At 35.9% G+C, this 26,205-nt stretch overlaps 1 protein-coding gene across 1 annotated transcript in view; it reads left to right on the forward strand.

Moving 5' to 3' along the window:
- The window catches only part of LOC145671113 (alkaline phosphatase, tissue-nonspecific isozyme-like), a 524,627-nt gene that overhangs the window by 245,690 nt on the left and 252,732 nt on the right, over positions 1-26,205 (forward strand). Inside the window, exon 3 of the mRNA XM_081739901.1 lies at positions 12,118-12,292. Coding sequence (XP_081596027.1) covers positions 12,118-12,292 — 175 coding nt within the window. The remainder of the gene's footprint in view (positions 1-12,117; positions 12,293-26,205) is intronic.

Here is a 26,205-nt window from a genome sequence, read left to right on the forward strand (position 1 = left end):
TAGTTTTTTTGGGTCAGTGAAATGAACAGTGACACTTCCGATGCCGTTTAAATCGAAATTCAGCCCCGCAACTTGGGGGGAGAAATATAAAAATGATCGAAAATAGCCAATATTGGTGTCGAGTTCATAGTTTCGGGTCGCTGAGACGAACAGTGAAACTCGCGATGCCGTTTAAATCAAAATTCAGCTCTTTATGTTAAAAATAAAATGTATTTTCCCCTTGCGAAGAACGAGCAATTTGCTAGTACATACATATACCGGTACATGAAAGTCGAAATGAGAACCTCCTCTTTTTGGAGTCGGTTAAAAATACTAGTAAGATAGATCCTTGAGTTTTTATTCTGGAAAGCACGTGAATCTACACTTACAAAGGTCACTGCAAAAGCCACTGTTGGTAGACTGTGACAACACTGTTTCTTGTTTTTCTTTAATATATACTGTATGTGACGTAGAGTTTCTTGTTGAATGTTGACCTATTGAGTCTGAAGCAGTATCGATATCGTCGGTAATGACAGTATTACAATCAACTATTACTCTAGTAAATATATATGCATGATTGTAAACTTATTGCTTTTCTTATGGATTTCCTGTTTTCATCTTATTTAAAGATGATTTTTTTATTGATTTAATTAATTAAGACAGCTCCTCTTCTCGAGCACATTCATTATAGCGTAAACAAAAAAAAATTAAGGAAGTTAAATTGTTCTTTACATACTATAAAGTAATAATAATAAAAACAATTATTTTTAACATCATCGTTCCTAGTTTTTAGACTACACGCTGACTTTTCCTTAAAATTGTCTATTTATTTTTAATTAACTTTATTCTAAGTAAAAAATTACATTCTCTACTGCAACCTTGTCAGGTAAATACAAACATGTAGATTTGTCTATAAGTAAATGCTGTTAATTGAAAATACTCTATGAGTTTCCCGTCGCTTCCAGCAGTAAATTAATGAGGTCTGCATATGACAGCTGTATTGCTAAGGAACTAGCATAGGTGAATAATGTAGATGTCCCAAAGGTATAAAGGAAAATGTTTTAATCTAATTAACTAAATTGCATAAATTGACAATTTGTTCATGTTAAAAGGATAAAAAAAGGAAGATTCCTTTTGCAAATAGCTATTTTGTTATTAACACGGAATAACAGCGTAGACAATGCATCACATACTGATTTATATTATTAATAATACACATATAATATACATATTAACAAATATACATATAAAGTTAGGACGTAAATCCCTATTTGCAGAATGTACAAGATGGTACTCGGAATAACAGTAGAAGCAACATTTCACTTTATTGATTTCTATTTATTAAAAAAAAAAAACAAATCATTTAGTGGACTTTTAAAAATGTATAATCTTCCTGCAACATATTTTCTCTCTTTCTCGGAAGTCCGTAATCCGATTTCTATATTCATCATTTTCTCTACTTGTGTTATTTGGGATAACATATAACCGGATTATACCCATTTAGACAAGATATGTCTAAATTCATTTTTCATCAACGTTAATTATGCTTTATTGTGAATCTGGTATGCAATCAGATTAATTAGTAGCTACCTATAAATAAGTCAGATATATTCATACAGTTCAATCAAATATGAGCGAGATCTTTCAAAGTTGGATGGAAACTTTTCACTTTCATTAGGCAGCAATGGTGGAACTCTTGTAAGTCATGTCTACAAAAAAATGTTCATTTTGATCCAACATTATTTTACTTTAACTCATCTCTTCACAGAAACTCATGTTAATACACATCATATCACCTCAACCAAAGCTTAACCTCTCATCATTGTTTTACCCTGACACAGGCTTCGAGCTCTCACATCAAATTCACGAAAACTTGAAACTTTATCCCTTAACTCCTTGCCATACTTTGACGCGCTGGACGCGTTGCTTTTCACTTTTCACTTCCGTATTTTGACGCGTGTCACGCGTTTCGATGTTTGAGCGGCTGTATCCCGCTTGCTGTCAATAGAAGAGAGAAGCTTACAGGTTTCATGTACTTTGTGAATATCTGTTAGTTTAAGTAAACGCCAGAATAGGCATAGATGTTTACAGCATTGCAAAAAAAAAAAAAAAAAAAAAAAAAAATCCGAAAAAAGTCATGTGAAGGGGTTAATTTCACATCAACCACGCGAAAACCTTAGGCCTAACTACAATATACTAAGGCAAGTCTAATGACATATACCTAATTATTATATTTTAATACTAGCAATACTAACAAGCTACAATGAAAATAAGATACTTACTTGGTATTACTCACTATTCTTTTGGAACTCCTACTTCAAGGACTAATCGAAGAAATCCGGTAACAAAAACAAAAAGGGTAGTTAAAATGTTGTGTACAGATAATGTGTTATTATGTTATGTATTTACGTATGTTTTATATTTTGTGTATTTATGTTTTGTGTTTACCCATCTGTTACAGGTACAATTAGCTCAATAACATTCTGGTCTCTAATCATCACTTCCGTAATTTGAATTTATGTTATGTTTAATTGTAATTGTGTTTTGTATATTCGATTTCTTGCAGTATGGGCTCTCCATATTCAGAATTTGGATGTATTATGTTGCTTCGAGCTGCCGAAGCTGGCGACTCGGCGTAGCGCGTATCGTTCGGGCTTCGCGTAGGACGACTTTTATCTTCAGAACTATCTCCGTTGTGTTTTCTAATCTTATTGTTAGAAATTACTTACTTGTCCTGTCGGCTTTGTCTGTATTCACTACTAAGAACGGTATTACAAAGTCGACCATAGAGAAGTGTGTCAAATAGATTTGGTAAAATATCTTTCAGCAAGTATTTTATAATGTAGACAAGGCTCGTACAAGGCTGGCCTGGCCAGAATAGGGTTACCTACTTTCCCTAGCAAAATGGAAGTTGGGATGCTTTATGCGGTTTGTCACTTACCGGACCCTTAATGGAGACATTCGGGGATGAGAGGAGTAGGCGGGATGTACCAGCATCTCTTTCTCTGTAATAATTTAAGTCTTTCTATACCAAACAGCGAATCATGTATACAGTATCTAATTGATAAAAGGAAAGTGAGACAATTTAGATCATAGGCCGGATAAAATATATAATAAAATTATGGCCAAATCGAAAAATGAAATGAAATATGTGAGTTTTACGTCGGTTAGGCTAAAGGAGACGGTGTTGATGAGTAATGAATGAAATGGTGGAATGAAAACGTGGGAGGAAAGGGAGAACCCCGATAAAACCCACGCACACGGTGTTTGTTTATCACAAAGTTCACTTGGCGGGGGCTGGGATTAAATCCGGGACCCCTAGCACCAGAGGTGAACGCTCTATACTGAGCCACCGCGGCCCCCAAATATGGCCAAATTTAATAGTATGGCCTAAATACATACAAAGTAAAAAAATAGAAGTAGTTATCTACCCCGATAATTTAATATCATTATTTTATAGTTACTGTTATTACTTCAATTGCTGCCACTTTCAAGACTGCTGCTCACGTTTAAATGTTCAAGTACATTTCTGGTTATCTGTTGCTGTCTTGAGAAATCGATCTTCAACAATTACAAAGTGTGAGCTTAGACTTCCTGTTGCTAGGCACTTTGCTACCTGTCTGCCTCTGTTCTGAGGCTTCCTCTTACTTCGAAGACTCTGTATAATAATGTGGAAGTTAAGTTCTAATAATAATAATAATAATAATAATAATAATAATAATAATAATAATAATAATAATAATAATAATAATAATAATAATAATTACCAACTTTAATAAATATAGAATTCGGGATATTTTAAAGTCAGATCAAAATCAGGTTAAGGACTTGTAGTTTTATTTCTTAGTTTTCTTCTTCTTCCCAAGATCTCAGTCACTCAGCATCAAAGTTTTCTCAACTTGCCAACGTTAGTGTAATCTCCCAATGTGACTATTCTAAATCTCGTAGCAATAAACGCATGCTTTTAGGTTGGAATGTCAAGTCAAGTGTTATTGAACGACTTGTGCGAAACATGAAGAACCAGAATTCCCGAATTTTTCTTGGGGGTGGGGTGGGGTGAAAATTACGACATACTCGAGATAAAGTTATACAATGCTACGTCCTCATCAAGCTATCTACATCTGATTTTCTCCCTACTCCATGGTGCACAACGTCTAATATGAAGAAAAAAAGATTGATCAAACTCTTGCTTCATAATGTCATTTTGTATCACCCACTGACATGCTATCACAAACAATATGCTACTATTCAATATACGTAGAGTAGACCATTCTTTAACTGTGAAACACAACTTTGATGCAAATACTTAACCTGGAAACCTCAATGTTTCTCTGGAGAAAAAAAAATATTTTGACCATTTAGAACCACATACACGATGAAGACGATATTCAGATAAGTCGGTATTTATCTATGGTCAATCTGGGTATAAGTAGATCCCGGATTTTTGAGGTTTTAGGAACATAATTTTAACCTTTTTAAAACAAATAGTTTAACCCTTTTTAGGACGTATTTTTAGGCATTTTAATGTTGATTTGACATTACATTCTGCGTCCAAACTCGTACTAATTCACACACAGGCACAAAAGCACAATTTGTTTTTTATATCGTTATTGTTCATTGAAATTATTGCATTTTTTGAAGATAACATACATCAATAGAACATAATTTGAACCCAGGTTCGTATTTAAAATTGATCAATTGACAATACAATTGACAATTGTTTCTTACTTCTACAGCTAACCGATGTAAACCACATGCCAGTCATGTTACATTGATCAGGATCAGTGCCGGATTTACGTATAAGCTAAACAAGCTATAGCTTAGGGCTCCACTCACTTGGGGGCCCAAAAAATTTAAAGAAAAACTGGTTGTAAAGTAATTTCCAAATAACAATGAAAAGCAAATAAGATGAAACGCACGTATAACAAAGGTATTTTGTATTGTTATGTACTAGGCTTATATGAAGCAAATAACAGGGGCTCTATTTTTCAGCCACACTTGTAACGAGACCCCTGTTATCCAGCTCCACTTATAATGGAGCCCCTCTACCATTTAGGTATCTATTAGGTCCATAAATACCATATAGCATATATTCAAACCTAAAAATACGGCGATATTTTGTCGCTGAAATAGAAAGCTAGACGTATAAAGGGTTCCTTTCAATAGCTTAGGGTCCCATTAAACCTAAATTCGGCAATGATCAGGATCATGTTTACATAGAAACTTTTTGAACCTCTTCTCCTTTTAATATGTAGTCGGCACTATCAGTAAGCAGGAGAAGAACCTTTTCATCCCTGTCCTCTGTAAGGCTCAAGATACGTAGGGTTACCCTAACAACGGAAGCAATTATGCTGTGATTGGTTTTCTTTAGTTCTTGACAAACAACCAGATGCGGTTTTCCCAGTTCTGATGGAACCATTTCCCTGACGACAATATTGGCAATATAACGATCGCAACTACAGTATCTTCACACAGTTTATATAATTGAATCGGCCATTGTTAAAAGGGGATATGCTCCGTTTGAAATAAACTGCACATACTTTTTTTCATAGAGAGGCTTCGAATAATTCTTACGCAAAGTAGGCTCACCCGGAACTTTGTGACATTCTATTGTTTTCGAGAGGTTTCTTGAAATTCTTGCTTTCCAACAGAGTTCATAGTTTGAGGGAAATTTCCCTAATCTAGGGAAATTTCATACGTAAATTTAGCAAAGAGGGGAAAAAGTTTTTTTGTTTTCTATAAAACGTAAAAATCCAGGGAAATTCTCACCCTGGCTAATTGATCAATACAAATGGTTAATATTTTCTTTGTTCTTCAGAAATAAACCAATACAATAGCAATAGTTTGAGTGTGTGTGTGTGTTTGTTCAAAATAGTATAATTTACACCCATTGTTGAGTAGGTGTATTTGTGTGCATTCTTTTTTTTCTGTTTAAAAAAGTTAAGGACAGTGGCGAATCCAGGGGAGCGATCGCTCCCCAGAAGAGGAAAGTTTTTTTTTTTAATTTTATATATAAATAAAACCCATCCCAGAGTTTGGAGCTCTTAAAAGTAGCTGTAAGTAGCAGTATTAGAACCTACCGCCCCCTCTCAGAAGTCCGTACTGGATCCACCCCTGGTTAAGGAAAAGGTGAAAAGAAAATAGAAAGAAAAAGCAAATGAATAAATCAAACGTGGTTGGCACCCCTTTTAATATAGATAAATTAACGTTATCACATTACTTCTGTCATAAGAATTGAACACTCAACGAACTAGAAAAAATTTCAGAAGAAAAGAGAAAATTCTGAAGAAAACCTACGAAAGCTGCTCTCCAGTACATTCAAAGCCTTATTTGCGGATATAAGTACGTAAAAAAGCTTTCCTCAACCTCATGTTGAAAGCATTTACAGTAGAACTGGTTATAGATGAAAGAAAGTGATAAATTGACGACTTTTAAAATTCCTTGTAACATTGTTTTTTATGAGTGGTAGATTCCATATGTTACTCAAAATTTTATTTTTTTGTCACAGCTCAATTGTTTTTGGCAGACTTGATAGAAAATGACCTTACCATCTGTAGAGAAATTGAAATCATTAGCAGTTCTTCAGGCATCTTGCAAGTTATCAATATAGTTTAGAAGTGTTGCTTGAAATTGTTGCTTCAACAGAACTAAGATCTTAAATGGTGCTTAAAATTGAATTGAAAATAAGACATAGGTATTTGTGCTTACTGTAACAAAAATTCTTTATTTGTTTTTATTGCCCCTGTAAAGTTCGACTGTTCATTGTTCTCATCGGTGCTCAATAAGCGGTAGTACTGGTCAAGGGCGCCCATCAGGGGGGGCAAGATGGGGCGCTTGCCCCCCTAAGAGAAAATTGTACTTGGGAATATTGAAAACCCAATAGAATTTTTACATTAGTTACAGCAAAACTTGAAACTATATTTGAAACATCGCTTATACTTCCCCCCCACCCTTGGAAACCACAACATGGGCGCCCTTGGTACGGGTTGTTTTTAAAGAGCCGCCTGTAACCTTTATGAAACAGAAAATGAGCCATATCAGACCTGCCAACCTGGGAGGAATTTTAGGCGGGAGATTTCCTAGAAATATAAACTATAATAGTAGCAGCCATTGGAGGACGGATACACTATCTGTCTCTCACTCTCTCTCTTTCTCACACACACACACACACACATACACGCACGCACACGCGTCAACACAGCTCGGCCCTAAATTCGATCTGTGAGTGACCAACACAAAATTGTCTGATGATGAGGAACAGGTGCCTATGGATGGGGAATAGGTACCCACTATTATTGTAGTTCAATGTATAGTTTGTTTCAGCCGAAAAATAAATTAGGTGAAATTTCAACGGTATTTTTTTTTTTTAAAAAAAAGACAATGTATGTTAAGCTGTTACTTTCCCTCTTCCCCATTCCGACTATGCGGGAGTTTGCTACTTCGTTGCGGGAGACCGGGAGTGAACGTCGAAAAGCGGGAGACTCCCGCATAATGCGGGAGTGTTGGTAGGTCTGCCATATAAAAACGCTGTTTTTGAACAAACTTTTATGTATCCCGAAGACATGCCTAGATATAACACCTGCAATGCCTTTAAGATTTTTTTTTTAAATATGCTTCAAAAGAAGATTCGACATTTTTCTCTACTGAAAGGGAATAAGGAGTAGAGTTTACAATGTAAATTGTTAAAGATAATTATTGATAGCACTGTCGGCTTGATTGCACAAAAGAACACGTCAAATATTGATTCAGCCAACAAAATATATCGCCCTGCTTAGCTTCTCGAAAAAAGAAAAGAAACCCGATTTAGCAGCCAAATAAATTTAGTCTTTATATTATTTGCTTTTAACCTATATATTCTTGTATTTCCTGTAAATCCGAAAAATTAATATGAAAATGTGAAAATGTAGTACCATTGGGAAATGAATAATAAAATATTTTCAAGAGAAACATCAGAAAATGTCAATAATTGATATATTAAACCCTTTTAGGCTTTCGCCTCAATTTACTTGCTTTTAGAATCAATAGGTATCTTGCATTTGAGTCAGAAATGACCTAGATCGAAAATTTACATTGGAATCTTGACATTACCAAGTAAGAAACAAAATAGGTTAAAACCTAAGAATTCGGGCACTATTATGGTCTGTTCTTTATATTTAAAGGTATTTGTTGTAAGGACGTTTCGTTGCAACGTACAGATTGTAGAATGTGCGTCCAGTATGCGTATGTATATACAATAAATAGGACAGTAACAGTAAGAATTTATCTGCTTTTATTAACTTTTCTTCGATCACTCTGAAAATGAAATGAAATGAAATATTTCAGTTAACGTCCCACGTTATGCCCTTTCGCTAAGCGAGATGATGTTAAGGCAAGTGAATGACAATGGAAGAATTAGTGAAATGAGAAAGTGGGATGAAACGAGTACCATGAGAAAATCCATGGACACGGTGTTGTCCACCACAAACTTACTTGGCCGAGGATCGAATCAGGGGCCCCACAACCCAAAGGTTCTACCACTGAGCCACCATGCACCCATTCGATCACTCTATGCTATCGCTAAGAACGGAATTAGTTTGAACTCTGTCGGCAAAACCTGGGCTCCTTCATGGCTAAACAGTCAGCATACGCGCCTTTATGTTCGATTTCCAAAGACCCGTGTTCGATTTCCAATGGGAACTCATGTGGTTCGATTCCACGTTAATCAGTAGGTCCACGTCTCATATCGCCTCGCTGCTGAAAGGGAAGCTAAACTAAAAATGAACTCAACTCAATTGGTCGGCAAAACACGACCCGCTCGGGAGGGTAATACTCCCGGAAGTACGTTTTTTTCGCGCGCTACTCTAGCCAGCTATTTTACGCGCTATCCTAGTCAGTTGTTTTAAGTTGGTCATAAGATCTATATCATTTAGTACAAGGGGAACAAATCGAGCCTTATATCATGGAGTACAAGGGCAACAAAACGAGCCCTGCTGGGCTTCTAACCCGTTCCTACTACTACTACTACTACTTATGTGTACAAAAGTAAGTAAATCACATTTTTGAGTATTATTTTCGTATTATTTTAATTTAAAAAGTGTTATAAAAATGTAAAAAGAAGTGTTAAAAAAACTTTCCTCGGGTCGGGTTTGAACTCACACCAAATGAGATTTTCGTTACTAGCATATAGCGCTAACCCACTTTTTTTTTTAAAAGTCAACTGACTCACCAAACGTGTTCCAGTAACTTACTTAAATCTACTTGCTTTACTCATTTTTACCTTGGTTTCTCCAATTACCTAGAGCGACAGGGACACGAACACAGAAATATCGAGGACAGTTAAATTCACAAAGGCTCTCCCACCGGGAATCGAACCCGGGACCCCGTACACCAAAGGCGCACGTGCTAGCCACTAGACCAGCTCGGAGGGCTCCACTCGGCCACGACGACCGACAACAACAATGTTCTGAATTCTGATATTTGAATGCAACGTGGCAAGACATAGATAACGCCAACCAATCAGAACTGTGTTTTCCGTTTCTACTTCCGGGAGTAAGTATTACTCTCCTGAGCTAGTCCTGGCAAAACCTCTTCAATTGTTCTCTCCCCTTTACATTTTATCATTTGAAATTCAATTGAATAAATAATCATTAGTGTCAGATACTGTGGTACACACACAATTCATCTGGACGCCGTTGTACCTTTTAGCAAAATAAGCCACTAAGTATTGTTATATGCAATTTGACAAATAATTAATGATATACAAAGGCTAACGCGTGTTTTGTTGTTTGCTGTTGGACTAGGCAGAGTTGTATATGAGTCGACAAACCACATACAACAATGGAACTACATGTGGGGGTATAATTAAGTCTCACGGATGATTTGCATGCAACTCATTGATACGCTCTCATGTGCTCGTTGTAAAACAAATTTACAAGTTCGTTTAACAACGGAAATAGAACGCTATGAAATGAAATCTCTTGGATCGGAGATCATCTAATAAAAAAATTGACCGCAGTTTTGTTTTGTTGGTTTATGGAAGACCACAAGTGCTATGTTTTTTGAACACATTATAATAACGCTAAAAATAGTATTTCTGTTCTGCGCTGTAAGAACGCTAAAAATAGTATTTCTGTTCTGCGCTGTAAGTTAGTAACAGAATAATTTGATTTAAAAGGATCAAGCAAATACCTTTAGATCTTACTTTTTTTTTTTTTTTTTTTTTTTTTTTTTGGAGAAGAGGCAATTTTAAGAAGGAGTTGAAAACCAAAAGTTAATACAGCACTTATGCGTCAAAACCCAGGCCAATTGCCTTATGTCTTTAGTTATTCAAGAATCCAAACTATTGTCTATTACTACATAATTATCACGTACTTCGAACATTACGTGCTAGAGATTACTTTGAAAAGAACGATACTAATTATCAGAACAGATGATCTATTTACCAATCAACATATGGTAAATCTGAAGATGTGTGACATGATCCACTTACCATCATGGCCACTCAAACAAAATTTTCTAGGGTTGCTCATCTCTCTGGTTGGTACATTACGTTTGGTATTTTTTGTTTTGTTTGTATAAAGAAGAATCTTAAGAATGTTAATACATTTTCGTGAGCCAGGGGGGTCCGGGTCCCCCTGTCCCATTCGTGCGGTCATTCTTACCATGCATTGGATTTTCAAAGACAGCAATATATCGATCGAACCAGTGACGTACGATCAGGAATTCTAACCTGAAATGTTATAAAATCCCATCTCGAGAACCAGAAATTCCCATTTTTCTGTTGAATTTTCCCACAGTCTACAAAATTTGCAAAATTTATGAAATATGGAAAGTGAAACTGGTACACAGAGAAAAATCCGTTCTCCGGACAGCGGTATATTGTACAAATACACGGTATCCTCTTGCTTACTATAGAAATCAGTACGAAGCATACGTTATCCGTATGCTACAGAGGCACTGCCCTTAGATGTTACATCACGCCGTTGTAGGATATCTGACATCTAACAGTTTTCCGTATATCACATGCATACACTTATGTTACCTTCGTCAGCTATATGTTATATACGTCCATTTGTATGTGAGCTCCTGACCGCCTATATTGTTTCATATGAAAAGTATGTATAGATGGAACACTTATGCCGAAAGTATTATAAAACATGCGTTTTCAGTTATACGTCTGCTGTACGTTAAGTCCAAAAACTACAGGAATTACGTATGTAACCTATCTTTTTAAGTACGCCACCTACATTTTTTTTCCCAGTGTATTGTATGTCTCTCACTTTTTCAATATATGAGCGAATTCACACCTACATTTATCACATATTTTATGAATAAGTAATTAGGAGAGAGAATTGAAAATGCTGACGAACACACAGTACATTTTGTTGTTAGAACTTATTTAACGTTATTTCCGTCAGACGTTTGTGTCACAATCTTATTGACTAAACGTGACAAGACTACTAAAACAAGTTTCATCTCCAGTAATTCAATGTGGGTCGTTTTAGAATTACTGCATCTATTAGTGGTTATTTGCATCCCTGCTTAGGTCACTGTATGAATCATTTTCATACAAACACACATCTTACAACAACAAAATTAAACAATTGACTTTAATTTCACGTTTATCGAGGACTCAATAGCCTACTTTCCGCCCAGAGAGAATTTTGTTGATGTTGATGAAGTAAACGAATTAAGAACCCATATATAGTACCAATTTCTAGGAAGATTCCCATTATCCCTATTGGATCCAAACAAAAAAAGAAGTCCCACAAAACAAGACTTTTCCTACTATGTACGACAGGGGCGGATCCAGGACCGACTTCTGGTGGGGGGGAACGGTGGGCTGTTATACTGCTACTTTTAAGAGCTTTAAACTCAGGGATGGGTTTTATTTATATATATAAAACAAGAAAGTTTTTTCTTCTGAGTGGAGGGGCAATTGCCCCGTTCGCTCCCCCTGGACCCGCCACTGGTGTACGATGAACATTGACAGCTATAAATATATGAAACAGAAGAGACGTAGTTTGCTTAAGCATTACTCCAAATTACGCCTCTAGTGTAGTGGCAGAAAACTGTAACAGCCCCTCTAATTTTCCAATAGCTTTTACTTTAATTACTGTCTGCAATTTACTTTCCATACTTCCTGTCTTTTTGTTTCAGACGTATAATAACGATGCGCAAATTGGTGATTCTTCAGCGTGTGCCACAGCGCTCTTGTGTGGTGTGAAGGGCAATCTAGAAACTGTGGGATTGGACGGTGGAGGACGTTTCGAAGACTGTTTTTCAAGTTTCTCGTCACGTGTTCCTTCACTTATTAACTGGGCTCAGCAGGAAGGTAAGCTTTCTCAGGTCCTCATTTCTCCTTTAAATTTAATTGCTTTCAATTTTCTCTGAAACTTTGTGTAACAAGAAATTTAGAGCCATTTTATGCATTTCAATCAATCTTTTTGTGGTTTGTTAGAATGGGTGACGTTTGTATCCATAAAATAATTTCACTTTGTTCTTCATTTTATTGCTGTTCTCTATTCTTCGAAATAACAGATCTCATCAGCAGTTCATATAGAGCAGAAATCTTTTTATTTTCCCATAAAGTTCATAACCTTGATTTGTTGATTAAAATGTTTGAACGTATATTAAAGTCTAATTAGTTATCATATAATATGGATATATTTTTCTACCTTTCTACTTTGTTCATTTGAAACAGACACCTTTTAAAATAGTGATTCCTAACTTACTTTGACTGAGGTCATACTTCATTCAACGGAACGATATTACGTATATTTGTTTGATTTTTTTTTAATTAATGATGGTAAGTTCCCATAAAACACTGTGCAGTCGCTAGAGCCATTGAATGGTGCAGTTTGTCTCAAAATTGATTTTAAGTAAATAATGTAATGTCTTTTGGTAAAGACAATAAAAGTCCAGGATTTATTTTCCCACCAAATTTGATCATAATTTATCTTTGTAAAGTACAAAGAGAATAATTCAGTGTCTATCCTTATCACAAGTGAAGGTGAAAGAAAGAAACACTTTTCCACGGGAGCCCCTTAGCTCATGGCAGCCTCCAGAGGTTTAGGTTGTAATTAGGAATCCCCTTAGCTCATGGCAGCCTCCAGGATGTCTGTAGCGACTATAGGATATGGTATTACTGGTAACTTCCTTAGTTCATGGCAGCTTCCAGAGGTTTAGGTTGTAATTAGGAATTCCCTTAGCTCATGGCAGCCTCCAGGGTGTCTGTAGTGACTATAGGATGTGGTATTACTGGTAATCTCCTTACCTCATGGCAGCCTCCAGAGGTTTAGGTTGTAATTAGGAATCCCCTTAGCTCATGGCAGCCTCCAGGATGTCTGTAGCGACTATAGGATATGGTATTACTGGTAACTTCCTTAGTTCATGGCAGCTTCCAGAGGTTTAGGTTGTAATTAGGAATTCCCTTAGCTCATGGCAGCCTCCAGGGTGTCTGTAGTGACTATAGGATGCGGTATTACTGGTAATCTCCTTACCTCATGGCAGCCTCCAGAGGTTTAGGTTGTAATTAGGAATTCCCTTAGCTCATGGCAGCCTCCAGGATGTCTGTAGCGACTATAGGATGTGATATTACTGGTAACCTCCTTAGCTCGTGGCAGCCTCCAGAGGTTTAGGTTGTAATTAGGAATACCCTTAGCTCATGGCAGCCTCCAGGATTTTAGGTAAGGTGATACTCTTTCGTCCAGGACGATCTCAAGAAAAGATATTGTGAGTTATGTGATCAGTGGTCAACTGATAATTTTGACGTATTCTGGTCTTCTTTTATGGGTGATTCCTGGGTGTTTCGTCCCTCCTCGGGTTCCGTCGTGCAGGCTTCGTGTCTCCCTGTTTATTTTGTGTATCGTCTGCTTGAATTGAGTATTATACACAATAGCACGTGTGCTATAGATGTAATATGTGCTCTATGAAATAGTACGCACTAAAATGCTTCATGATTTTTAAATTCTAAAATTTCACGACACAGCAACGTGTCAGGACACACCAGTTGGTAACTACTTTTTCAGAAACAGTTCGCCTGGGAGTGTTGCAGGTAGTAGTGTGAAGTGGAAAATTTTCGGCGGAAAAATTCCGCTATATTTTTTCGGAAAATTTTCCGTTCTAAACAAATATCAGTGATCAAGTAGAAATTCCTCATTAACCATAAAACTGATTGAATTAATGTATAGAAATATTAAAAACTGAAAGATCGTCTAAAGAATCTGAAAATTTTCATGGCTCAGAAAATTTTCAATACTATGTAGGAACAGTGAAACAATTTTTCATGTATTCGAATTTCACAATTTCGAAAAACTTTCTGTCGTGTATGGACAAATTGAAAATCTTTTAATGAGTCGAATTTTTTTTTTTATAATTTTCAGGCAAAAAGTAAAATAACTTTTTGTTAATCGGAAAGTTTTATTGCTCTGTAGAAATAATGAAAGGAATTTTCATGGATCCAAAAATTTTCAATTACGAGAAGAAACAAGTGGGGAAAATTTTCCTAAGTCGGACAGTTTTGAATATTACGTATGTATAGTGATGTTTAGTTGAAAATTTTCCACTATATTTAACTGCACATTGAGCTACGAGCTCGTATAAAATTGAATTCCTGTAGAGGAAAATTTACACAGCAACAAATTATAATTTTCCAATTAGCTTTCGGAAACCGGAAAATTTTCTATTATTTTGAGTTGGCACGTAAAAATTTGCAGTTTTTTTTCCTCTCTCGCTCTCTCCTTGTGTGTGGGTATATATATGGGTGTAAAGTGCAAGGAACATAGATCGAGTTTGTAGAGTACAGCTCACAGATGATGAGAAAAACCCTAGTAGAAGTAGTGTGACGTAGGTATGGGCTCGCCCACTTTTTGGCACGGGGGTTTCAAATGACACCTCGGAATAGCACACATATAATTTTACCCGGAGTAGCAGACGACATCTATGTATAGACCACACCTCAAAAACCCAAAATGGACTTGACCGTGTCGTTGACCTTTCCCCGCATCCCCTGTTTTAGGGTTATTCTCGTCATCTGTGAGCTGTACAAATATCCCATCCCATTGTTTAAAGAGTAACAAGAAAGCGAAAAGAAGCCTTTGTGAATTTATCAATTATTTCAAAAACAGAAAATTCCACTAGTTCTTCACATTTAGGCCTACCTATGTATGGAAATAACTACATAAAAGTTCCTTATAAAGATTATTTTTGTAGCAAAATAAGAAGAAATGCTTTGATTTTATTGTGTTTAGCACTCGTAAATTATAACTTAAATATTGGAGTTTCTATAATCAATATCTTAAAGCAAATATTTTTTTATTGTAAAATTACAATTAATATGTATAAAAATGTTCGATACAACAAGCATATATAACAAAATATATTTTTTTATTTTGTAAATTAAAATGAAATAACTTGCTGCTTTTAGAACACAGCGCTAATAGCGCAGCTTTTTCCGTTTCTTTTATTATTTTATTGGAAGAATAACTTCACAAGTCAGCTTGCTTAATAGTTACATTTTGCGTTCTTTTCTGAATGAATATAAGAATAAATAAATGTTCATTTCCAGAAAATTTTCAGTATTTGTTTTCATGAGTTACTTAAGCTGGAATTTTGGGTAGACAAAAAATTACACTAGGTAATTTATAATATTTCTACTTATTTATATATGTTGCAAGTATGTAAATCCAGAAAAGTAGTAAGGCTATGTGAAAACTTCGTCTTACGTTTATTAAATTCACGTAATATGATTGTGTGAGATCAAAGGTGAATTCTGAGAGAAGAACACATTGAAGCGTTTGAAACATTTTTGCAGAAATGACGAATCGTTAACTTTCATTTCATGAAACGTTTTTCACACAATATTTATTAGCAATAAATTTTACGGCTAAACAAAGATGTCGGAATAAGTGGAGTAAGTTTTTATGGATCGGAAAATTTTCCGTTTCAAAATTTTCCGAAAAATTTTCACTACTGGTTGCAGGTATTTTCCTAATGTATATGAATTTCTATTTCATAATATCGTGTCTGAAAGATTTCCTTGTTTCCTTTCATTTTAAGAATTATTTCTTTATTATTTATTTGCAAGTACAAGGTGGCCTACGGAAAAGTTGCCTGGTAATATTTTTTTTTTAAAAAAAAAAAAAGAACATGTAAATAGGAATGAAAGTGATCTTGTTTTTGGTCTCATCGCAGGAAAACGTTTTGAAGTGATTTTTTAAAAATATAATTGCCTCAAACTGGGCTTATATTATGAATAAAAAGGGTACCTCAACGAGGTTCAAAATTTATGATAAAAGTATAGTATAGTATCCGATAACCCAGAAGATAAGGCCAGACTTCTAGCTACATCATCTCCAGAAGCAGGCGCTTGGCTCCATGCTATCCCGTCACCTTCTTTAGGATTACATCTTCCCAATGACAGTTTTCGAATTGCCAGTGCACTGCGTTTGGGAGCAGATGTTTGCGAGCAACACAGATGTCCTGCCTGTAGAAGTGTCGTAGACAAGAAGGGCCTTCATGGACTCTCCTGTGCCAATAGTGCGGGCAGACATTCACGCCACTCCAGCGTCAACGACATTATCATGAGGGCACTAATTTCAGCAGGAGTTCCTTCTATATGTGAACCGTTGGGATGCAGTCGTGCAGACGGCAAGAGGCCAGATGGTATGACTCGAATACCGTGGAAGAAAGGCAAAGCACTTCTATGGGATTTTACTTGTTCCGACACCTTCGCCCCTTCAAATATACATTCTTCCTCAGCACAAGCTGGCAACGTGGCTGCTCGCCGGGAAACAGAAAAGCGCAGGAAATATAGCAATTTACTCGACAAATATCATTTTGTCGCTATAGCTGTCGAATCGGGTGGTTCATGGGGTCCCGAAGGCCTTAACTTTATAAAAGAAGTTGGTCATCGCATTCGTTTATCGTCAGGCACGGCAGCATGGCAGTACAAAGAGGGAACGTTGCATCAGTTTTGGGAACGCTACCCTCTGGTAAGGAACTGGAGGAGATCTTTTGTTTGTAATCTCGACGAAAGTTTGAGGATGCTGTTGTGAGGCTTATCACAATAACGTGTATTAGTGAATAATTATATTTTAATAATCTGTAAAATGTAAATTGTAAAAAAAAAATATCAAGAACATTTCAAGTTAAGAAAATAGTGTTGATCATGATTGACAACTCCTAATTAAAAATAAGTGGACACGTGTCACACGTTTGCAAAAATTCAGTTTTAAGTGAGGAGGAGGGAAATTCATATACTGGTAATTTTTTGTCGATATTCAAATCTACGTTGCCTGTCTCATTATCAAGTTAAAACCACTGAGCCTTTTAAAATGAAGTTTTGAATATATTTAGTTAGGTAATACTGGCTCGAACTGGAATTTTATCAGGTCGCTTCGATTAAAATGTGTATTTTAAGAGTGTCAGAATTTTTTTTCTAAAAATAGTATATCTCATGAGCTGTTTAAGTTACGAAAAGAAAACTCGGAATATTAACTCCACATTAAAAATAAGAAGAGCATAAATAGAGTTCAACTCTCATCAAATAATTAGACAACCTATTTCTTTTTTTTTATATTAGTAGTGGCGGAATTTATCGAATAAAGTAATATAAATATAGTTTATCCTTTCTCATAATAAAACAGATAAATTGCTGTACTCAGATTAGGAGAAAACGAAAATCTGTTCGAAGATTTCTAAAAGTGGATATGGAGAAGAATGGAGAAAATAAGCTAATAGAATATAAAGAAAGCAGGAGGAAATGTTACTCAAGGTGAGGAAGGGACGGACAGCAGTGTAGGAATTTAAAAAGAAAACAAAAATGAATTGATTAGAAGAGCGTTTCTCAACTCCCCCCCTCCCCCAAAGGAGACCTCTTTTGTTAGCCAGAATATTCTACTACGAAACATTCTACTCTTGTCCTCTCCAGGGCCGCGGTGGCTCAGTGGTAGAGCGTTCATCTCTGGTGCTTGGGGTCCCGGACTCGACCCCAGCCCCCGCCAAATGAACTTTGTGGTGGACAAACACCGTGTGCGTGGGTTTTCTCGGGGTTCTCCCGTTTCCTCCCACTTTCTTCATTCCACCATTTCATTCATTACTCATCATCACCGTCTCCTTTAGCCTAATCGGCATAAACGTGGGACGTAAAACTCAAAAATTTCATTTCATTTTCTTGTCCTCTCCGAAAGCGAAATTATCATTTTAAAGAAAGAGGATATACTATTATACAAGTATATTTTAACAATAGAATGAATTATAATTTCCTTAATTTTATGATGGAACTAATCAAGGGTAAAAAGTAGATCTGAAAAGGTAAGAGGAAGCATGACATCACACCGTCCCCCTCGCCTATCCTTGCCCATTGTGATATTTTTAGGAAATGGGGGACTCCATAGATATTTTTGGAAGGGGGGGAATGACATCCACCTGCGTTCCCCTTTCACTTTTACCTTTGGTATTAATAAAAGTAAACACTTTATTTTTAAAAAACTGATTTATAGCTCTCAATAATATTTTATGATAACCTTTACCTTAATTGTAGGAGTTACATATGTTAGATATACTCAACTCTAGTATGTGATTCGCAATTTGGTTAAACATATCATTTCTCAATTTTCAATCTGAAAGAACAACGAAAGTAGGCCTCGAGAACCAGTTTGAGAAAAGCTGTAATCGTATATCATCTAAGAATTAATTGTGTTTGATAGGCTCAATAAAAAAAATAATGGAATGCAAAAGAGTCAGAGTTAGAAAAACTACGTTCGAGACATTCTATTCAAAATGAATGACGCCTACGTCAAGACAGATTAAGGGAGGATCATAGGGTATGGAAGTTCCTTAATTTACAACAAGCCTTCTCGTCAGTGATGCCGGGATTCTTATGATAACAATGACCATGAAAACCAACAAGTTTATAACCTGTCACATATTTTCTTCCTCTCCTTTTTAAGATATTATAAACTCGAAATAAGTTTGTCTTTTAGCCTATTCTCGTTTACATTAGATAGTCCATTGTCATGAACTTAACTAGCACATTTTCGTTGTTTTTCATCGTATTTGATTTGATTTCATTTCAAAACACTTTACAAGGAAATGGGTAAGAAAACAAGTTTTTAATCTGTATTCTTTTTAATTTATATATGATTAATTTTACAGGCAAGTCTTACGAGAGGACGTTATTGAGATTAGTTTTCTTACGTTCATTTACAGATATATTTTAATCAATACTACAAGAAAATTGTGCCTGTTAACTGAAATATTCACATTGGATGTACTCATACACTAAAAATCTGCAGAAAAAAGTTAATAAATGCAAAATGATGAAAAGGGAAGAAGAAGAACCTTGAATTATTTCCAGCCTCTTGTCACTTACAGAATGATAAACATTTATGAGTTTAGAAGAAACCATGCACTCTACATTTCATTAAGTTATTTCAGCTTCACTTACTAGGATAGAATGGCTTTCTTCATTTAATTACATTTCTGTCTGAATTTTAAGATAGTAAGAACAAACAATATGTTTATTTATTAATATATTCTTCGTCGATAATGAATTCTTAGAAGACGTTATATTTTCTTTGGAATATTCTCCAACTATTTATTTATACAAATTACAGACAGAAGCTAATTTACACCGAAACATATTAGAATGTTGTTACTGTTATTATGATCTTAAGAAATTCTAGGTAGAAACAAAAGCGACATTGGGAAATTATATTGTGCCAACGCAATCCAGTCTTCACTGGATATACCTCACTTTTCTAGGGTTCTTCTTTGTATTATTTTCTCAATTGAAGGCTTCGCGGCAAAATCCCGTCAAGTCCAAAAAGTGAAAATAGCTTGACAAGGGTTTCTCGTCGTCCGATTTTCTTCAAACTTATAGAAAATAAATCGGCACGTGTTTTCTTTTCTTTCGGAAAATAGGTTAAGGGGTGCAAGAGAAGGGTTCCCTTGACTAAAGGGGCCACATTAAAGAAACGAAACTCTGCCGATGCAAAGATGGCTTCAAATTAGGAAATATGGGTTTTGTCATTTTTGCGAGAAAAAGAGTTTCAGGAGCAATGGCTTCCTTCGAAATGACAAAGGACCCCGCACAATCCTTACGGAAATTAGATTTCGGTGGAATTGCTTGAAATCGTCATATGTTGTAAATATTGTGTACCTGAGAAAAAGTTTCAATTGGCACAACCAAAAATCACTGACCGTTTGGCCACTACAGAGCCACTTTTTTGAAAACCGCCGAGGATAACAATATTCTGGATTTCGGTAAAAATAACAAACTGTGATATGTTGTAGATATCGTAATCCTGAGAAAAAGTCTCAATAGGCACAGCCACCAATCAATGACCTTTTGGCCACTAAAGGGTCACATTTTTTAAAACAGCAGAAGATAACGGTATTCTGGATTTCGGTAAAAATGAGTGAAATCGTGATATGTTGTAGATATTGTGATCCTGAGAAAAAGTCTCAATGGGCACAACTACCGATCTCTGACCATTTGGCCACTGCAGAACCACTTTTTAAAAAAGAGCTTAAGGTAACAGTATTCTGGATTTTGGTGGAATTGCTTGAAAGTGCGATATGTTGTAGATATTGTGATCCTGAGAAATTACGTCTTAATGGGCAAAACCTCCAATCACTGACTGTTTGACCAGTACGAGGCCACTTTTTTGAAAACAGCTGAGCCGAAGATAGTGATATGCTGGATTTCGGTGAAAATGACAGAAACCGTGATATGATGTAGATATTGTCATCCAGAGAAAAAAGCCTCAATGGACACAACCACAAGTCACTAATCGTTTGGTCACCACAGGGCTACTTTCTTGAAAACAGCCAAGTATAACGATGTTCTGGATTTCTGTTAGAATGAGTAAATTTGTATATATATAGGGGACAGACAAAAAATCTAAAAACACTTCATAAAGGACACGTAAGTTTGGCCCTAAACTGTAAAACACGTGTAGCGGTTGCCGATCGTTTTTTGTTTTCAATGTGTAATGGAGACCTTCCTCTTCCATCAATAGTAACCAGTTCACCTGTGAGTGCCGTGGTGTGAAAGTGGTGCGGTAAAATGGGCGACCTGACAGACTTCGAAAGAGGCATGATCGTTGGTGCTCGTCTGGTTGGAGCTTCAGTGGCAACAATGGCGAACATTGTGGGGGTATCGAAAGGCACTGTGTACAATGTCACGAAGGCATACACAATTCATGGGCAAACGACGTCTGCAAAGCACAACAGTGGTCGAAAGACAATCCTGTCAGATAGGGACCGGAGGGCATGAAAACGGATTATAGTAGCTGAAAAGAAGACCACTGCAATGAAAATTACATCTGAACTCACTTCCGGCCTACAGAACCCGGTTTCATCGAAAACAGTGCGACGGGAACTTCATAAAATGAAAATTCATGGGTGGGCCGCTGGCGCCAAACCCCTGGTCACAGCAGTAAATGCGAAGAAGTGTATCCAGTGGTGCAAGGACCACAAGGCGTGGACTCATGAGCAGTGGAAACACGTAATGTGGTCCGATGTATCGACCTTCACCTTGTTTCCAACAACCGGTCGTGTTTACGTATGGGGAACACCGTCGCAGGCCTATGATACAAACTGTCTGCTCCCAACTGTAAAGCATGGGGGTGGTTCTGTTATAGTATGGGCAGTGATATCGTGGTTTTCTGCAGGTCCCATCATAGCCCTGCATGGAATGATGAATGCTAAGACGTATGAGGACATTTTGGCGGATCAGGTTCTTCCCATGACCCAAATATTGTTCCCTGATGCTGATGGCATCTTCCAAGATAATATGGCACCCTGTCGCGCTGCAAAAACGGTGAAATTATGGTTTGAGGAGCATGACCAGGAGCTATCACACCTCCCCTGGGTATCACAATAACCAGATCTGAACATCATTGAGACATTGTAGTCTAAGTTAGAAAGGCGTGTTCGGTCTCATTACCTTCCACCAGCATCCCTTACGGAACTGGAGCATGTTTTGGAGGAACAATGGTACAAAATTCCACACACCACGATTCAGGAGCAGTATACGTCCATTCCACGTCGGATCCAAGCTGTTTTGGACGCAAAAGAAGGCCCCACACCATACTAGGTATGATTTTCACACTTTTGCAAACGTTTTAGATTTTTTGTCCAACTCCTGTATATATATATATTCGTTTGTTGAGTCAGAATGTTTAGTTATAATAATAATAATAATAATAATAATAATAATAATAATAATAATAATAATAATAATAATAATAATAATAATAATAATAATAATAATAATATTTGACATTTAGGAAGAAGCGAATGCATTAAGTTAATGTCGTAACGCTTATGGCATACAGCTTCAGAACTGTGTACAAGATAAGTTATTACAAGTAATATATGTGGCACTGTTAGGGGTATGTGTGTCAGAGTCAGAAGACAAAAATACAATGGATATAAATTACTACTTAAAATTATATTTTTTCTTTAAATACATATTATATAAATAATCAAACTGTTTCACCTGAATAATACCTGACAATTGTTATTGGCAATGAATGGAGTACTGTTTAAGAATGAGTTTTTATCGAATTTCTCGAAAATTGCGCTTGAGAATTTATCTTCAAGTATCTCACAGTCAGTTCGTTTAGCTCGATGTTACCTTAACGATTGAAATATGTCTTATTTTTTGAACTATATTATAGTTGAACAAATATTAAAATATAAGAACTAATGTTAATTCTGAACTACATAGTAGATTCACAATTACCCGAGTCTCGGTTAACATAACCATTAAATCAACCAAACCAGTGTAAAGAAATGCATACTGCAATTGTTGTAAGAGATGATGCGCATACTGGCTATTGCCGAACTGACAAGTCCTAAATCTTTGGTCTTAATGGGTATTGCTGTTACATCGCAGCATGAATGAGAGACCAATAAATATCACAGTAAGCTATCATTCAATTTTTTTTTAGAAAAAAGTTTTCTATAGTACTGCATGCATAGAAAAGTGTTACTTTTATAAGTTTTACTATACCGTAATAAACAATTCCTGTATAAGAAATGCTTTGTCATTTATCGTACAATAGGAAGTCGAAAATCCGAACTAATTGGCACCACAGGTAGTTCGGAGTTTCAAATTATTCGGATTTTCGAAAATAAACAACAAAATGCCATTTAGGCTTAAATATACTGTACAGTATGCTCTTTTATCGATACAGTGGTTATACAGTACATACAGTAATTACAATACCGTACGTAAGGCTACTTACATTTAATGTTTCTGAAGAACCTGCTCGTACATTAAATTACACTGTTCTTGTAACTTACACTTAAAACTTAACTTGTATAGGCCTAAGAGAAAATAAAAATAAAAATATGAACATATGTATGACAAACAATTACATATGAATGAGCATTTGTAATGACCCTGACTTAACACAAAGAAAATTGAATTAGTGTATTGTCACTAGCTTGTAGAGACCGCCTCCGGATTTTTGACGTTCGGATTATCGATCTCCTACTGTATATACTGCTGTAGCTAATGACAACTGATCTCCCTATTATCCGAGTTTTTGCGTATCCCAGGTAGACTCTGTTCCAATTACCTTGGAGAATCGTGAGTCTATTGTCTTTCATTAATCTAATGTGTACTACTGCCATCTTGCTAATATGATAACAACAAGCTTCAGGAGACTATATTTCAGATTCAGCTTTACTTTAATACATGGTGTGCTTATTACATTGCATCAATACTTATGTTTACAAAAAAAAAAAAAAAAAGTTTCTTTGGATTTTCTCAAAAACCTTCGCATGATGATTTATACTCACCATATCATTTTGTTCAGCCGAATCGCATCTGTTGATTGGTATATTATATATATATACCTTGATATACAATGATATATACATGATCGGTACGTATATTTGAACATTTTGTTTTGTGAAACGCTAACAATAGTATAGAATATAGCTTTTGAATACTGTGATAAATATTGAATGGTTAATACCCTAGGTTAATCTATATTGAGAGGTTGACTGCGACGTGTTTGTCTAGAAAAAAAAGTTAGGAGAGTCCTGAGAGCAATGTTTGTGATATGAATGTATTGCGTGGAACTTTGAACAAATATTTGAGGTTCATTGTTCTGAAATGTACGAACAGAATATTTGGTGTTTGTAAAAGTTCGTGTTTGCTTGTGGTGCATGTGCAAGAAGGTACTCTGAAACGAGAAAGAAATTCAATATTGTATTCGGCTTAAACGTATATCTACGTAGAAATTGTCTTTGCCAGATTGATGAATAATCTTCAGTTATATTTTATTATATTTAATTTTGTATAAAAGCTGGTTCCTTCGGATAATGTAGTTAATAAGGATATGTTTCTATGTTCCGTTAATCTGTAGGTAAGTTCCGAAATACACACTGGATGTTTCGTAAACTATTTATCTGTCCAATAAGGTGATGTTGTAGTCCGTAGAATGTCTACCAAACATAGGAGCATGACCTTAGTAGAGGCAGGAGATGTTCTGTTGCTCTACTTTTATTGAAGTGCGGACCAGGCTGGAAACCTGAAGAAACTTGGATATGAAGAGGACTGAAGACCGTTGCTGACTACAGCATCTCTTCTGTATGAAAAGGTCATAGTAGTATAGGGCCTTGTCTCTTCCCGAGGGGCACATGGATTTGTTCTGATACGGATATACTTTTTGCTATGAGGCAAAGATCTTGAGGTTCTCTTAGTTGTTGACTTCTGTTAAGACGGAGCCATTTGTGCTTGAAACCAAATTCACAACCTTCATCGTTCTTACCAAATCAATTCACTACTGAGATTAGTAGAACAATTTAACCAAAGTCAGGTTCCAGTTCATCCTGATGGAAATACAACTTACCTAGATTCGGGTCGTAGGTCATCTTACAGATATTAGTGGGCAACTGACTGGGGTACAATTTATCTAGATTCGTGTCTGGTCATCTTGCATGCAAGAATTGACAGCTGACCAGTACCCAATTTAACTAGAGTCGGGTACCAAGTCATCTTGCAAAAGGATTAACAAGTGACGTGCATCCAATTCACCGATACTGAGTTGCCATTTCGTTTGGCAGATAAGAATAAACAACTGATCGAGATACAATTTACTTAGACTCGGGTCCAAGGTCATCTTAGATTTAAGAATCGACAAATGACTGGCATCTTATTTACTTGGGCTCACCCTGTAAACAGAAAAAAAAAGGATTTGATTCCCTGCAAGCACAAAATCTGCAACTTTTATGTAGTTCTTTGAATTTTGTTTTACATATTTGTGTTTGCAGGAAACGAACCTTCTATTTGAAATTCTAAGTACTATTTAAAACAGGATAGATGGAAGATTCTAGGAACAACTGCATACAAGATGTGCGTTCTATGAACAGTTGAAGAGGAGCAAATATTGATCGGTAAAAGGACTTTTTAAAGCAAAAAATGCGTATGTTCTGAGAAATAAATAAAACATGTTTACTTTTTTTTAAATTTAACTTTGAAAAAGAAATAAGAAAAATAAGGAATCTTTTTCGGTTCATGTTGGTGGTAAGCTTAACCAGCTTATATTTATAATCCTTTGAGAAGTTGTAAGGCCCTACATAACGATCAATAGAAGCCTATCTTAAAGTATTAACTGTATGGTTTTCGTTCAAGCAAATAAAATGAAGAGCTGTTGAATCTGGACCAAATATTATGAATGGAAAGTGAATAGAGAAAATACACGAGCAACTCAAAGCTAAAAACTAACCAAAGAAGTTCAGGGGGAAAAATTCTTTAATCTATGGAGTTTACGTTATTGCAGAGCTTATATGCATATGTATTAGTTTATATGCGTATGCATAAACTTACGATTGAAATGACACTACACAGAGTGTCCCACAACGAGCCAATACAACGGTTTTGCGAGGTTGTTCGTATTCAAAGTACTATATATTATAATGTCTTAGTAATTTACAAGTGTAATTATAGATATACAAATAAATGAGCAACAACAAGAGAGTGACCAAATCTCCTTTTAAGTATAAAAAAAACCATGGAACAACTCGGAATTTGAAACAGATTCAATACTAATTTAATTCCGCTCAAATTTAGGATCTCTTTTCTTATCCTAATATCTACGCATGCTTATGAATATACATTATTTGTATGTTTCAGCAGAGGAGGATGCTTGAAACTCGATCTCTCTTTTTGTATGGTTTCTTCTATATACATTCCAACATTTATACTTTATCCATCATATA

The sequence above is a fragment of the Thermobia domestica genome, chromosome 15 (assembly GCF_964235325.1).
Source record: "Thermobia domestica chromosome 15, izTheDome1.hap1.1, whole genome shotgun sequence".
NCBI classification, from domain to species: Eukaryota; Metazoa; Arthropoda; class Insecta; order Zygentoma; family Lepismatidae; genus Thermobia; species Thermobia domestica.